The sequence below is a fragment of the Medicago sativa genome, chromosome 1, assembly GCF_051527215.1.
Source record: "Medicago sativa cultivar Bolivia chromosome 1, Bolivia_mono, whole genome shotgun sequence".
In the NCBI taxonomy this organism is placed as follows: Eukaryota; Viridiplantae; Streptophyta; class Magnoliopsida; order Fabales; family Fabaceae; genus Medicago; species Medicago sativa.
The window spans coordinates 31378807-31392401 of record NC_140749.1 but is presented as its reverse complement, the minus strand read 5'-3'; the positions used below and the strand labels follow the sequence as shown (position 1 = coordinate 31392401).

Sequence of the window (13595 nt, the reverse complement as noted above, 5' to 3'; positions counted from 1 at the left end):
GTGAAGAATGTCTTTCTTCATGGTGAGCTTATGGAAGATGTATACGTAGATCAACCTCTTGGCTATCAGAATAAAGAGAAGAAGAAAGTTGAAGAAAGTAGTTCCAAGGGCATGATATGGTCTAAGGAAAGCTCCAAGGGCATGGTATAGTAAGATAGATTCTTTTTTTGTCATAGAAATTTGACAAATGTCCTCATAAGCATACATTGTTTGTGAAGCAAGAAATTGAAGGTAAAATTCTTTTAGTAATCTTGTATGTAGATGATCTGATCTAAGGTAAGAAATGATGAAGTGATGTTTAAGAATTCCAAAAACTCTATGAAAATCAAGTTTGTTATGACAAATTTAGAAAAAATGAGATACTTCCTTGGTGTGGAAATTAAGAAACTTGAATGTGGACCATTCATTCCCCACTGAAATTTTCAAATGAAATATTTACTATGAACAGGCTATTAAGAGATGAAGGTGGAAAAGTAGTTGATTCTACCAAATACAGACAAATGATAGGTTGTTTGATGCACTTGTTAGCAACAATATATGATCTTACATTCTCGGTATGTCTCATTGCTAGATACATGGAGAGTCCTACTGAGAATCGCCTAGTTGTTGTCAAGAGAATCATCAGGTATCTCAAAGGGGCCGTTATGATGGGAATCCTCTATATGAGAAATTATAGCTTTGAGTTACAAGGATGGTTTGATTTTGATTATGCATGTGATATAGATGATAGAAAAAACACATCAGGATATGTGTTCATGTTGGGCTCAAGATCAATGTCATGGTCCTCTATGAAACATCTACTGTCACTTGAGTTTGTAATAGCAACTTCATGTGTCTATCAAGTTGTTTGGCTCAGAAGGATCCTTGAGTAACTTGGGGAGTCACAAGAGAAATGTACAATTATATATTATGTGACAATATTTCTTCAATCAAATTGTATAAGAATCCAGTTAGACATGGCGGATGCAATCACATAGATGTAAATATCACTTTCTCAGAGATCTTACAGAGGAAGGAATTGTGGAATTGGTTCATTGTAACACACAAGATCAACTTGCAGACACCATCACTTTTTTCAATTTAACACAAAGCCAAATCTACGTCAAAGTGTTGGGTTGGTTAGTAGATTCATGGAGCAAACAAGCCATGTTAAAGGTACCATAGATCATCGTATTATAATGCCAAATCAAAAAATGTGCAAGAAAGATGCACTAGCACATGATCTATATCTTTTCTTTTTTTTTTTTTTTTTTTTGAGCAACACACATGATCTATATCTATAATATAAATATAACAAATTAAATATAAATTTTTATCTTTTCAAATGACACCAATAAAATTCTTATCCAAAAATAACACATAATTTATAGTATAGTATAAATATAGATCATGTGTTATTTTTGGATACAGTTTGTTAGAAATTAAATCAAGAAATATCTAGATGAGTATAGAAGCTTGGAGTTACTCTTAGTCATTACGAATCAAAATATCTAAATACTAGCACCACCTAGAATAATCTAGCACAGCGTATGTATTTGCTTAGTCATTAAGAAGTAGAAATATCTAAGTACTATCATCTATCTAAATACTAGCACCACCTAGAATAATCTAGCACAGCGTATGTATTTGCTTAGTCATTAAGAAGTAGAAATATCTAAGTACTATCATCTCCTAGAATAGTCTAGCACCATCTATGTAGAAAAATTTAGTAACGTCATCTACTCTATTATGCATTAAGTTTAGAAGCCTATAAAAGGTATATGCTTACCATATTGGAGTATCAACTTTAACTTATCAACTTTTCATGAATAAAAAACTAATTAGATTAACTAATAATAAGAAGAAAATAATAATAATTATAAGCAAGATGATCAACCAAGGGGCCTAGACGTTTAAGTGGTTACTCTTATATAAGAGGAAAAAACAATAAAAATTTTAAAAAATTTTAAAAAAGGGCCCAACCGGGTTCGAACCGGTGACCTCTTGATCTGCAGTCAAATGCTCTACCACTGAGCTATGGACCCCGTGTTGTGTTTGTAGCCAATTAAAACGCTAGTTCACCCTGTTTCTGTCCTTGTCCTTATTAAAGTATTTCCATTTTTATTAGATGAATAATGTAGGAATTCATGAGATGGATAATTATTTTTTTAAGAACACTTTACATTTGCTACTACTTTTGCATATAGCGACAAATAATGAAATCCAATTTACCAGTAGTGGCACATCCTAGTAACATTTGGTCTTCCATCCTTATATAAGAGGTAAAAGGATGAGTCAATTACTCAATTTTCTTAAGTGGCCTTCTAAGTTAACAGTAACAAAAACACACATTAAGCTTCTTAAAAAAAAAACACATTAAAATAATTTATAAATTCTATGACATCATGTCATCATCATTGACAAGAACTTTTACACTGTGATAAATTACATTCGTCATCATTTAACTTAATTTTAAATAATGAGAACATACTCTTCGAAAAGGATGGAGCTTCATTAATGCAAAAGTAAATGGCATAAAAGCATGTTGATTGTCGAAACATGTTTTCTCATGTTTGGCCACTTTGCTAGACGCAACTTTTAAGGCTGTCTGTCCTACCGTAAAATCCCTGACCCCTAAACTCACAAGTGGTGAAACCTCAGTCAAGTCTACACATGCATGTTTTCCTCCAACTCATCTGTACACCATAACATCCGCATGCCTAAGTGTCGATCTTCTAGTGAGTCAGTCAAAAAGTTCACAGGCACCTTCTTCTTCATTGATACTCCTGCCCGCCTCCTTCTCATAAATCAAACAAAATATACCTCAAGTTCGCTCATTTAATTAACAAATTAATTTTTCAAACCAAATTCAACTAATGTAGTTTTTTTTTGTTACATCAACTAATGTAGTTTAACAACCAAATTCATCTATAATTTGATCGAATGGTTGTTATCAGTCCTCTTATTTTGGATCAATCTCTACCATTCAGTACCCTGAATATTAAAAGGAACTGAATCAAACTTTTCTTTTCACCTCTCTACAATCTGCGTTTTTCGTTTCAGCACCATCACTCATTGTAAGTACTCCACTTCCATTTTTCGCCTTCTTTTTTTTTTTGTTTTCCTTTTCTTATCAAATCTAAAATTAACATTGTTAACATGAATTGATGTTTTCGATGTTTAATTTCATTATTTGGCTCAGTTTTTTTGTAGCTATAGCAAAAAGCCCCAATTTTAATTGAAACCCTAATTTTGATTTTTCATGTTTGTTGCTACTGTTTGATGTTGTTTTAAAATCATCTGAACCTAATTTGATTCATTCGCTTTTGGTTTGCTTTGTTCTGCTTGTTATTAGCTTGTTAATGGCATAGGATTGGATTTTCATAATTCCGTTTGGAGTTAATTGATGTTGGTAATGTTTAGTTATGTTCATAAATTATTTGAAAATTTTCTTGAAGTTTTGTTGTTAAATTCTGGTTTTGTTTTGAACCTTAGGTTTTAGTATGAATTTGTGGGACTTTAGAATGTTCAATGTTATTTTGAAGGAGATTATCAAATTAATGTGTTGTTTTAGAGGTTATCAAATTAATGTTAGAGATCATGTTGTTGAGGATAGAATTAAATTCAAGTGTTTGATGGATTAGTTTGTAAATTAATATTCTCAGAATTTTATTATGAGTTTTTTTCTATTGTAACTTTTTAAAGAGGCAAGATGAGATAGAAGTATGGATCTAAGTGTGTTATCCAATGGATTAGTTTGTAAATTAAGTCATAAGATTCAACGATAGATCTGCTTATCCGCTACACATACAAAGTTGTGGACCGTGTAATCCAAATCTTGACTCTACTGTAGAATAGAACTTTCAATTGCGCTGTTTTTTCTTTTTAATTTCAAAATTTGTTGTTGTTAAATGTTGAGACCATAGACTCTAATTAAGAAAAGTGGGTTTTGTGTTGTTTGTAGCAGAAAGTAGAGTAGTGATAAAGAACAGGAAGGATGTCGTACCTGTTGCCTCACTTGCATTCAGGGTGGGCTGTGGACCAGGCGATCCTTGCTGAGGAAGAGCGTCTCGTTGTCATCCGTTTTGGCCATGATTGGGATGAGACCTGCATGCAGGTAACTATTCTATCCTATTCCATATTCCTTCATTCATTCATTCGTTCACTATTACTAAACACCGCCACAATTTTAAAGCCTGGATTGATATTATCATATCATTCATGATGTTTGTTTCTGTCAACATCATCATATGCCATTTCTTGATTTTAGGTTAACATAGGTTGGTACTCCCGTTTGATTTGGTGTTCTATTTTGTTTTGTTATGTGTCAAGATGGATGAGGTGCTGTCATCGGTTGCAGAGACAATAAAGAACTTTGCTGTGATATACCTTGTGGACATCACAGAGGTGCCTGATTTCAACACTATGTATGAGCTGTACGACCCTTCGACAGTTATGTTCTTCTTTAGGAACAAGCACATCATGATAGATCTTGGAACTGGAAACAACAACAAGATCAATTGGGCTATGAAGGACAAACAGGAGTTCATCGACATCATTGAAACCGTCTACAGAGGCGCAAGGAAAGGACGTGGTCTCGTCATTGCTCCCAAAGATTACTCCACCAAGTATCGTTACTAGAATATATATCAATCTCTATTAGGATGTGTAATTTGAAGTGAACTCTGTATTTTCATTCTCATCCTAAGTTGGTTCACTCTTGATCAAGTGTGAAACTGTCACTCAAGTATTATCAGCCAACGTTGACTGTCATCTTAATATAGACTTGGCTCCTCTGAAAGAGAATTTACATTTTATGCTATCATAATCCATTATCTGGATCGTTTAAAATGAATAAAAAATGCCCATTCATTCTAAATACCATTTTTTTCCCTCTCATTTTGGGTTAATATGAGATGAAATCTCTCTTTTAATCCCTTATCAAGTGTGCAGATGTCACTAAACTAGTTTATGCACATACTTGTCTCTGTCATCTTAAACTGCACCTATTATGCTGTGTGTATGGACTTGAACTACACCGAATTTTCTTGACTACACCACACCACCTTTTTTCTTAAACTGTAATTGTTATCCAGGAAATAAATATTTTAGTCCTGAGAAAACCTGATAGATCCAATTTAAACACTAAGAAAAAATAAAAGCAATTTTCACCTGAGGAAAAAAATCAGGGAACTTAATCCCTACATGAACCATCATCAGAAAAAGACAATCAGGCCTCCAAATAATAATTAAAAAGGGGCAATTTTCTCACCGGAAATAATCTTTATTTTTTTTTTTTAATCCCTACAAAAGGAAAATGTTCCAAAATATTTTTTCTCAAGACATAATTTATTTGTGTTCTTTTCTTCTTTATCATTCAAGAAACTATCATATACTAAAGTTGTTTTTATCTTCTTCGTTACTAAATTGACCCTCCCAACTTTTCATATGAATTAAAAATTAATGTTTGAATAAAATTGAAAATAAAATATAAGAGGTATTTTAAGTACCTCAATTTTTTAGCTGTGATTTTGCTTTTTGTTAGATTTAAACCGAGTACATCGAAGAATTTCAGGAAACCAGCGTTGTAAGGTACAAAACAATTGTATTTAACTATAGCCTTGAATTTCACACTTGATCAAGAGTGAACCAAATGAGGTAGGTTTTAGACGACAATGGAAACTAGTTTTTGTCACTCTTGATCAAGTGCATAATTAAAAACTAGTTTTTGTCATACCATTCACTGAACATAATTAATCACGTTTTTTTAGTGACAAACGTTTTATTAGTGATAATTAATCACGTTTTTAAACATTGCTAACCATTCCCTAAAAAAAACATTGCTAACCATAATTTCTCAAATGTTTGAAAATAAATTATACCGGTTGCACTAAAACTTGGTGAGAAAAATACGTTTATTGTTACTTTGTTAGTGAAGCCATGTATTTGAACGCTTGTTGAATTTGCAGTCAAGTGGGAAAACATGTGTTGTTTTCTCGAGTAAGGCAGTCGAAGAGATAGCTTTCAAGATACATTGTGAGTTAGCTAAGTTAAATCTTTTACGGCAACAATTTTTGGGCACACATTGTATTTGAACAAATCAATATTCATCACATGGTTTGCGAGCTTGGAAACTTTTGTACAAATTTTTGTAAGACCTCAACTGTTTACTGAGCCACAAATATCAATCAGGAAAGCTTTTCAATTTAAATGACTAAAACACAGAAACTCGTTGCCAGAACAAGTAACCAAACGAGACAAATAAAACTACAACAGTGGACACTGCTGAATCATAACACCATTTCAAAACCACCAAATATTCAAGTTTTTTTTATCAAGATAACATAAAACTTCACCTGAGATTAACGTGATATAATTGACTTGCAAGTAAAGCAAGGTTCCATGAAAAATGAAGAGACCAGTTCTGACAGCAATTGTTAATTTGGGAAATCAAAGAAGATTCACTTAGTGAAATTTAGTCCTAAAAGATGATTCTGGTACTGCTTTGGTTAATAAAAGTTTCTATTGGTATCCAAAAAAATTAGGCTTAAATATGGAAATGGTCCCTGCAAATATCTGGCGTTTTGTTTTAGTCCCTGTAAAAATATTTTTTTGGTTTTAGTCCCTGCAAATATAGAATATTTGGTTTTGGTCCTTTGTATTTTGTTTTAATCCTTGTAAAATCATTTCATATTGAAATTGGTCCCTATAATATTCATTTTAGTCCACATTTTGAGGGACTAAAATCAAATATTCTACATATTACAAGGACCAAATCCAACCAAATCCAATATGAATCAATTTTACAAGGACTAAAACAAAATACCAAGGATCAAAACCAAATTTTTTATATTTGCAGGGACTAAAACAAAAAAAATATTTTTACGGGGTCTAAAACCAAAATGTCAGATATTTGCAGGGACTATTTTCATATTTAAGCCAAAAAATTATAACTCTGGCTATAGTGAGAAACAAAAGCTATAAGCACACTCTCCAGTCTTTATGGTCGATCCAATTTTTAGAGTCATCACCACAATTGATCACTTCTTTAGAAGTGCATACCTTTTGAAAAATGAAGCAATCAACCATAAAAAAATGTGTTGCACAGTATTTACAAAAGCCTATGTTGCTAACTAGTTGAATAACACTTTTGAAATTGCTAATAGCAACAATATGTTCAAATATGAATTTCCTGCAATAGGAAAATCACTCGTTTGCCACAGTCAAACATCTCAGACCGTCTGAAGAAGATAAATCGATTCAAAATATCGATTCAAAATACACAGTTGCAATGTGAATAATCAAACAGCCTAAAACGTGTAACCGTGGCGAATGTATTTCCTGCAAGATTTTCCAACTAGAAGACATTGTAGTTAAGTAGCAGCTATATTGTAACAGAATTCAAACAAATCACTAATATTCCATAATGCACTATATAGTGCAAAGTGTTGTCAAATAAAGGCTATAACACCTTAAGCGGATTTTGAACATTAAGCTGCAATTCACGACACTTCCTAAGTGTTCACAGCAGTTAGCAATTATGATATTGGGAAATCAAAGATGCATGTACTATATCTCGCTAGAGCAACGACATACAAGCATTGTAACTTTGCTAAATTTAGCGCAAAGCATTCATCAATAGTATATATATGTATGACTGTGCTTGCAGCTATAGGTGCTTCCTTCTTGAAACAAGACTACTACCTATACCTCATTAAAAATCTATTTACAGCTACAGCAGACCTTTTCATACAAATATATATGACGAGAAAAAACAACACAATTTAATTGTATAAGATGATTTTGGTGCTGCTTACACCAGTCTTATTGATTGATCCCGCTTTTAGAAAGGCATCACCACAATTTATCACTTGTTAAAAAGTGTATGACCTTTTGAAAAATGAACCAATTAACAATAAAACGCATATTAAACAGTGTGTTCAAAAGAGTAGGGTGCTAGCTTTCTAATTGTTATGTTGTTAATTAGTTGAATAATAATACTTCTTAAACTATCAATATTCAGTTCCTGCAGTTGGAAAATCCCATATTTGCTGTACCCTGCATCTTAGATTGGCTGATCAAGCAGCTAATGTTTCAACGTGTAAATTGATTCAAAATATGCAGTTGAAATGTAAGTCATTGATCAATCAGTCTAAACTGCATAACTGCGACGAATGTGAGATTTTCCAACTAGAGGGCAATGTTGTCAAAAAGCAGCTATAGCCTAACAGAACAATAACAAATCACCATTGTTCCATTCTATGCTATCTAAAGTGTTGTCGAATAACGGCTATAACCTATGAAGCACAGACACCTCTATAACTACACGTGTCGCGGTGTCCGAAATGCATCAGTGTCCCACACACCTCTATAACTATACGAGGCATGTCGGACAACTCAAGAAAACCAGATCAAAAGTGAAAAACCGTAAATTCAATCAAGTGTATAGTTTCAAACTATGAAGCACTGGCACTCCTTGGATTAGGCGTGTCCCGGTGTCAGACACGTACCGACATGACACCGACACTTGTAATTACACTAAATTATGCGATTTTTTCAAGTTATTAGCTGTGTCCGTGCTGCTTCATAGGTTTCAAACATAAAAGCTACAACAAGAAAATCTTCCCAACAGATTAACAGTGCCTCAACTCAAGCAACTCTAAAAATAACCTTTCTCATCTAAAACGCATTAAAACCTAAGAAACCAATCATCGCACCAAAATCAAACAAACCCTAAAAATACCGTTAACAAAATCACAAACAATCATAAGTCTAATATCATAATCATAATCAATCACACATAAAAAAACTAACACAAATTAAAACACAGAATTCAAAACAAGAAATAAATCCGATTAATCACCAAAGATTCACCATCATATTAACAGAAAAATCCAAAAAAGCAAAGTACTACATGAATTTCAGCTTCATCTTTTCTAATCCATATGAAAAAAACCTAACAAACTAGTTGATATCAGCATCATCGAAATCATCTTGGAAGGAATTGAAGAAATCAGCATCAGCGACTTTGCTATCATTGACGGCAATACCTTCGGATAAGATATCGAAATTGTCGACGTCATCAACATCCATAGCCATGGTTGTTATCTGATCCTCCATCTCCTCTCCGAACAAATCCATTGTTCTCATTCTTCGACTATCTTTTTCTCTCCTTCGTAAATCGAATTGGTACTTTACGTCGTTCATCGTTTATCGATTAGGGTTTTATATTTCGATCAGACGATAGAGTAATAATGGCTTTTCAATATACGATGTCGTTTTTTATAGGCACTTCAATGGTGAATTACTAATTTAATTAATTAATTAAATAATAAATAACTTAATTTGGAATAAGTTGGGCCAAACTATTTTTTTTTTAAAGGTTCAAGTCTGATATGTAAAATAAAATTAAGATCATTACTTTTTCCACCTTATGTGTTACTCGCGCGTCCTGTAAATTTCCTAAAATATCTTGTGGGTTTTATAATCCGAATTTGCTACTCAGAATTTAAATACACTTTGGTTTATTTTATATTATTTAGATGTCAAAATCATAAAATAAATTTAAATATAAACAAAAATAAAAGAACAAAAATGATACACATAAAATTCAACAAATTCCTTCATTCTTCAACTCACCTCTTTTCTTACATTATCTTCAACATTTTTTAGTTTTTTAGAAGTGTTTATTGTGTCATGGTTATTGTTGACCATACATATAATCCCTGCAATTGCTTTGCAGCTTATGCAGAGATTATATGACGGTCAACAAAGACCTTTGATATCAAAGAAAACACAAAAAATCATAGATCGATGTAATTCAGATTTTAAGATCCAAAATATGCTAACAATCTCGTTTGGATTATATAATCCGAACCAGGAGTATTTTCGTCTTTTTTGCAGGGCGTGTGAGAATGACATAGAGTGAGAAAAGTAATGGTCTAAAACTAATAGTCTATCATAGACATGAATGCATTCAACACATTCGTCCCGAGTTTTATAGTGAGAGAAACTTCAACTTCTCTCTAAACTTTCTTTCTCGTTCATTCACCGAGGAGGGGTTGTTTTAGGTCATTTTTTGACCTAAAATCACCCCTCTACTTCTTTTTTCCTCCTTTCTTTCAATCTAAATAAGTGGTTTTCACAAATATCAAGCTTTTCCTTTTGTGTTTTTATGATTTCGTCGTCTAATTGCGTCGTTGTGTTGTTAGTCGTTTTGTGTGGCGTTTGATTTCGCGTCTTGTCGTGGTGTTCGTTTAGTTTCTATTGAAAGATTGACATCAGTCAATTACATATTCAATCAACGATTTCGGCGTCAATGTTGCAGATCCGGAAGTATGGGTATTTCGGTGACTTATATTTTATCATATTATTTGTAGGCATTTTGTTGTTGTATGCTATTAACTTGGGTGCTGTGAGTTTGTTCGCAAATTTATCCTTTACATTTTTAGCGATTTTTGTATCTGATATACTCTATCAATTTGAATGAATGAATATCGTTTTGATTTTGTCAAAAAAAATGACATATTTTTTTTTTTCTTAACCGACCTTTTGGAAGCATGATAAATTACAAATCTATTTTTTTAGGAAGATAAATTACTAGTCTGTTTACATATCTATTTCACGAATGTAACCAAAAAAAATCTATTTCACGAATAATGTATTTAAATAAGTAAAAAAGTATTTTTTTTTAATTAAACTCATTTTTCATATTTAACATGGTACTTTAAATAATGAGTTTAATGGTAGTAGTTGACAGTTCAAAACAATTTTACATACACAACCAATCAAAACATTTAGAACAGTCACATCAATTAAATTATTGATTAGTTTTTAACTGATGTGACAATTCTAAATGTTTTGATTGATTGTGTGTGCAAAGTTATTTTGGATTGTCAACCCACCACCATTGAACTCTTAAATAATTTGATTATATATAATATCATATTATAATTATAATTTTTTTATCAAGTATACTAATGGTTGGGATTAAAAAAATTTAAATGTGAAGATGTGATGAGTTTGGGGTCCGAACCCTGACCCTTAAGTAAAATTGCCCTTGTAGCTATTAATTGATTTGTACTTACAAAACATTCTAATTCTAATTTGTACTAGTTGAGATAGCCCTAAAGTATGAAATTAATAAGCTTAAATTGAAAAGATTACAAATCTATAACCTAATTTAAAGTATGAAATTTAATATATTTTTTTTTTGAAAGAAAAGTATGAAATTTAATATGCTACTATCTCTTTTAAATTTATAACCAAATTTCCTTTATTTAAATTATTATCTAGATTATTATTAATTTTATTATATTTTTTATTATAAATGTATAGATATAATTTTCAGCCTTTTTTGGAGACCCACACTATAAATATCGTAGACCACCAACTTACTATTAATTTGCCCTTCATCCATCCGAGCCATTAAATTTACGGTCATTAGATCAATGGTGAAAAGAGCGTTTAGGTATGATGCTAAAGTTACTAGTGTGGATACCCGTTAAACAAAATATCTTTTTTTGAACAAAATATTTTATACTTCATATCTCAAATTATTTTAGATTTGATGAAAGGTTCTAGAAGTATAATACAAATGCAAAAAAAAATAAAAATTGAAAGGATATTTAAGCTTCATCTTATATTGGCCCTGTTTGGTTTGAGCTTATTTCGAGCTTATGCAAAATAGCTTATGTAAATAAATAAGCTTTTATTTTAATTTTTAATCTTTCACCAACGAAAATCGTATCTTCATAAACTATTTTTTCATAAACTATCTTAAAAACTTATAAATAATACATAAAAACATATTTATTTGCATAAGCTGCTTTATATAAGCTCTGAAATAAGCTAATCCAAACGGGTCTAAAATGGTTTACATGTTTTTTCATATTAAAAATCTCATCAAATAATAAATATTTATTTAGATATTAACGTGTCTTAATTTCCTAATCTTTCTTAAAACAAACAAACCCAAAAATATAAAAATAATTTTACAAAAAAGAAGAATCTTTAGGGTAAATTTAGATTTGAAGTCTTACATTCTTTCTTGAATTATACTTTTGAGATTTAAATATAATTATCAGAATTATCATCAATATAAGCAATATAATTCAATATAAGCAATATAAATTTAGATTTGAAGTCTTACATTCTTTCTTGAATTATACTTTTGAGATTTAAATATAATTATCAGAATTATCATCAATATAAGCAATATAATTCAATATAAGCAATATAATTATTCTTTGTTCACATTCTAATTATAAGCATTATAATTTATTAAAAAGACAAAAAAGGGAAAAAAAAACCTCAATACAACATTTACAAAGTACATAGAAGCTTCAATACAACCATATATATAAGATGGGTTAGGCTCCTCTCCATTTTATCTCTCCATTTTCCCTCTTCCTTACTATAGTTTTGGACCAAAAGATAATGTTAAAAACACCATAACTTAATTATATGGGTTGTCCGAGCAGAAGGAATGACACATCCTAATCCTCAAATTCAACATGATCTTGATCTTTGGCAGAAAATTAAGGAATGCCTGCCTAGCACCTCCGTACATGTATTGGAAGAGATAACTGATGGTGCAAACATAGAGCAAGTTTTCAATGTTGCAGCGTCCGAGCATTCTGTACCACAAATTCAGCACGCAATTCATAATAACAACGAGGACACTGCTCAAATTGAAGGGTCTGTTGTTACAGATGATGTAGAGGTAAATTTACCCGTACAGCAACATGTTAGCAGGAACATACAAAATGGTCTTGATTTATGGGCCAGAATCCGTGAATATGATCAACGAATGGCTGATGAAGGCTTCACTCAAGTTCTTACCAAGGCGCAGAAGCAAAATCGTAAAAAGCAAATCATTGGCACGCCCTATCAAACCCATGCAAAGGGTGGTCTTCCATCTTCCAAATGATTCTGTTAGTGGCGAATATGGGTCATGGGATTCAAAGTTCTTTTTGGTTAGAAACTCTTCCGGCTGATTATCAGTTGCATATGGATTTCGTCGTGATGGAGTTGGTTTGTTTAACTACAGATTTTCTTAGTCTGTAGTAGTTTATTTCAACATTTTTTGTTTGTTTTTCTGAGGGTTTTGGCCTAGTCCCCCCTCTTCTTGTATATATTTTTCCTTTTTTTAATAAAATTTTAGAGTTTGACGGCATATTACGGAGGTTTCCCAGATGCCAACCTAATTGATATGTCGGTGTTTCCTCCCGATGTCTGCCATTACTCCTTGCTTAGCAAAAAAAATTATATGGGTTGTCACACAACCAGTACCAAGACAAACATCCATTTCCTTAAAATTCTAAGTAATAAATCCACAAAACTGGAGCAAGCTTTGCTACATCAATCATGATCTTCAAAGCCTCCTCACCAAGAGACCCATCATTTTATAATTAAGTGTTATTCACCATTTACAACAACATAACTTTAGCAAACCATTTCCAATCCATCACTAAAACACGCCTTTCATCACTTTCCATAAGCCTATAATGTGACAATTTGTTTAATTGAAAAGAAAACATTGAATGTGCACTTGACCGGCTCCCTTGCTGCATTAAAACATGACACCACTTGCTGCAAAATTTTGCAGGCCTGAA

General features: G+C 31.9%; 2 protein-coding genes and 1 non-coding gene across 4 annotated transcripts; 1 reads left to right on the top strand and 2 right to left on the bottom strand.

Annotated features, from left to right (window-relative positions):
• Nucleotides 1-1952: 1952 nt before the first annotated feature.
• Nucleotides 1953-2024, bottom strand: TRNAC-GCA (transfer RNA cysteine (anticodon GCA)). Its single transcript has one exon. It is a non-coding gene; the product is annotated as a tRNA-Cys (tRNA).
• An 881-nt stretch (nt 2025-2905) lies between these two features.
• On the top strand, nt 2906-4858 carry LOC146954271 (thioredoxin-like protein YLS8). 2 transcript variants are annotated; one of them, XM_085715630.1, is made up of 3 exons: nt 2906-3056; nt 3947-4096; nt 4312-4858. In XM_085715630.1, the coding sequence occupies exons 2-3, from the start codon at nt 3977-3979 to the stop codon at nt 4618-4620; spliced, it is 429 nt and encodes a 142-aa protein (XP_085571756.1). In that variant the 5' UTR covers nt 2906-3056; nt 3947-3976; the 3' UTR covers nt 4621-4858. The 2 variants fall into 2 exon arrangements, with proteins under 2 accessions (XP_085571756.1, XP_085571760.1); XM_085715634.1 differs by having other exon boundaries at nt 2952-3056; nt 3944-4096.
• Nucleotides 4859-8811: 3953 nt separating this feature from the next.
• On the bottom strand, nt 8812-9236 carry SMAP1 (small acidic protein 1). The gene has a single exon (XM_085715657.1). It carries the CDS (start codon nt 9184-9186, stop codon nt 8944-8946), a length of 243 nt encoding a protein of 80 aa, XP_085571783.1. The 5' UTR covers nt 9187-9236; the 3' UTR covers nt 8812-8943.
• Nucleotides 9237-13595: the final 4359 nt, after the last annotated feature.

Coding starts and splice junctions, on each gene's coding strand:
- LOC146954271 (XM_085715630.1), top strand. CDS start 3,977: ATGTCGTACCTGTTGCCTCACTTGCATTCAGGGTGGGCTGTGGACCAG. Junction 4,097..4,311: donor GGGATGAGACCTGCATGCAG/GTAACTATTCTA, acceptor TTATGTGTCAAG/ATGGATGAGGTGCTGTCATC.
- SMAP1 (XM_085715657.1), bottom strand. CDS start 9,186: ATGAACGACGTAAAGTACCAATTCGATTTACGAAGGAGAGAAAAAGAT.